General features: G+C 36.4%; 2 protein-coding genes across 2 annotated transcripts; both read right to left on the bottom strand.

The window, feature by feature from the left end:
- Positions 1-303: 303 nt before the first annotated feature.
- On the bottom strand, positions 304-867 carry LOC143029784 (protein FAM200C-like). Its single transcript, XM_076192766.1, has one exon. It carries the CDS (start codon positions 865-867, stop codon positions 304-306), a length of 564 nt encoding a protein of 187 aa, XP_076048881.1.
- A 78-nt stretch (positions 868-945) lies between these two features.
- Positions 946-1305, bottom strand: LOC143029789 (protein FAM200B-like). Its single transcript, XM_076192781.1, has one exon. The coding sequence runs from the start codon at positions 1303-1305 to the stop codon at positions 946-948; it is 360 nt and encodes a 119-aa protein (XP_076048896.1).
- Positions 1306-2806: the final 1501 nt, after the last annotated feature.

A 2806-nucleotide genomic window follows, 5' to 3' on the forward strand; every position in this document is an offset into this window, starting at 1 on the left:
AACCAAAAGGATCTATCATCCACGATTGAAACGAAAACGAAAACTCGTCCGAGAATCGACTGTTCAAGTTTACTCTCAATTTTACTAAATATTCTTCGTACTTTTTTTTTTTATCTTGTTCTGTGAGTTGTTCCCTTACTTCTGTTAAATCAGGCACGTCTTTGAAATTCTTCTTCTGTATATTTATTCGGAACCAATGCAACTTTTCAGCAAAGGCTTTGAGAATACGTTTACAATCCAGTAGCGTGCATAATTTGCCTTGAAGCTGCAGTGACACTTCATTGAGCTTACGAAAAATCCACGCTAGAAAGTGTCACACGTGTAGCGTCGGACTTCTTCTGCAAAACTGTTTTCTCCTAAATTTTCTAAGAAATTAACAATTGTGTCGAATAACTCTACAAATCGTGCTAGGCAGTTTCCTTTTGAAAGCCAACGAACTTCTGTATGGAGAATGAGGCTTACGTGCTCTTGCTCAGTATCAATGCAAAACTTTAGAAAAAGTCGATCGTATTTGCGGTGTGACTTTATTTTCTTGACAGTTTTAATAACTACTCTTAATGATTCATGAAGATCAGGACTAAGTGCTTTGGCAACTAAATGATCACGATGTACCACACAATGAACTGCAAGGATTGAAGGACATAATTCCTTCATGCGAGCAATAAAACCTTTCTGCTTACCAACCATAGATGGAGCACCATCCGTTACGCAGGATATCAAGTTTCCTAATGGGATTTCATTATCGTCAAACCAAGATTTTGTAGCTTCAAAAATGGATAATCCAGTTGTATCAGTTCCTACTAGTTTTGCAAACAACATCTCTTCACAAAGTTTGCAGCTATCATCTATAAAACGAACATACGCCATAGGAATAGCTCGATCTGTTGTCACTTACCGTTGACTCATCGAGCTGAATCGAAAATTTGCTAGTTTTTAACTTTTCAACTAGGTGACTTTGCACAATCTTCGAATTGTTTTTAATGTGATCGCTGAATCTTGCTGTAACACAGTTTTCATTAGAATTTCAAATGCAGGCTTGACATTTTCAGCAACTGTATGTGCGTTCCCAGTTTTTGCGACTAATTGTGCTATTTCATACGATGCAGTCAAACCACCTTCATTTGTCTGTGAACTTTTCTTCAAATAAGATGACAGAGTATTTTGTTGGTTGAAGTTTTTCTTCAAATTTTCAAAATAAGCTACAGGTTTACTGGCTTTCTCTGAATGTTTTCTTATCAAATGTTCTTTAAACCTTGATGGTTTCACTGATTCATTAGAAAATGTGTTGTTGCAAATATGACACATTGGTAATTTTTTTTATCATGAGGGCTTTCTACAAAGCCATAAGCCAAATAGCCCTCCATATATTGTCTTAGCACCGTTGAATGAGTTTATATTTAGTTATGCAAATTTCTAATTCACATCAAGCATTCAGTAGTGAATTTAATGTAAATGTACGAACTTGATCGAGCGTAAGAAGTAAATCAGTTAATAAAGTGATAAATTCCATGCAATCATTATAAAATGCACTAAATTACCACTGACAACATTTGATAGCTAACACACGAAACTGAACGATGTGCTACAAGTGGTAGTAATAAAGCAACTGCAAAAGCAAACTAGGCAAAGGAGCATAAGCGTACTCAACACATGTTGCGTCATGTACTAGTGTTGCCAGATTGTGCGATTTTTCGCGAATGGCGACCAACACACACACACACACACACACACACACACACACACACACACACACACACACACACACACATATATATATATATATATATATATATATTCTGAAAGTTGTTGAGCTTCAAGCAATGTCACAAATTAATATTGATATGCCATATTGATCGTGACACATTTTATTTAACGGTTAAACAAAATGTGTCACGATTAATATGGCATATTAACCCATCCTTCGTATTGCTAGCTTTGTCACACATTCCTTGTATTCGTAGATTTGGTAGTTTGCCTCCTCGAGGAGACTTTTCCCCAGGAAGGAAGTAGTATTCCGCCTATGTTTCTCATAAATTGTATTTAGAAAGTATGTAACCAAGAATGTAGGCATTATAAACCCCATTTCAGTACGCACTTGTTGAGAGGTTACGAATAAGCTCACACTGCCAGTTCAGTGACGCATTCTCAACGTTTTTCTCCTACTGAATTTTCCATGACTCTTCAATGTAACCTTTGACTTCTTCAGTCACTATCTATATATTTTGTTAGGATTAGGGTGAAATCACTGCCCCAAAAAATTAATTGACAATTGAAATATGTCTAGACCGTTAGGTAGCGACGCAGAAAGGTTCATGTAATAAAGAAATAGAAGTGGTTTTTCTTTGTAATCCCTAATATCTTTATGTGATTCTATACATCAATTTTTGAGCCAGTTTGGACAACTACATTCTAACTGATGAAAGTTACTTTGTGCCAGAGGCATACCTTTTCCCACCTGTGTGGTAGATTACCCTGTGGAAGTCTACTGGTCTTTCGAACAACACAACGGTAAGAAAAAAAAATCTTCACAAACAATATTGAATCGTACAATTATCTTGATATTTTTGTTATTACGTTCGTGAAAGTTAGAAGCAATACCTGTGACGTTTTTCGCTCCCCCTGAGCTCAAAAATCGCGCTTGTTGAGAATGACTGAGCTAGATGGTCAACTATACTCCTAGCAAAATCTGGAACATCGTATCTATCCATTCATGGACCTGTAACTTCAACTTTATTCCTCCCAGAAACTGGAATATCGATTTCACTCTTCCCAAAAGCTAGAAAACCGACTCATATATTTCCAGAAA

The sequence above is a fragment of the Oratosquilla oratoria genome, chromosome 1 (genome assembly GCF_046742065.1).
Source record: "Oratosquilla oratoria isolate Oo_2021 chromosome 1, ASM4674206v1, whole genome shotgun sequence".
In the NCBI taxonomy this organism is placed as follows: domain Eukaryota; kingdom Metazoa; phylum Arthropoda; class Malacostraca; order Stomatopoda; family Squillidae; genus Oratosquilla; species Oratosquilla oratoria.

What these genes read in the sequence shown, in the direction of transcription:
- LOC143029784 (XM_076192766.1), bottom strand. Translation starts at nt 867, where the DNA reads ATGGCGTATGTTCGTTTTATAGATGATAGCTGCAAACTTTGTGAAGAG.
- LOC143029789 (XM_076192781.1), bottom strand. Translation starts at nt 1,305, where the DNA reads ATGTGTCATATTTGCAACAACACATTTTCTAATGAATCAGTGAAACCA.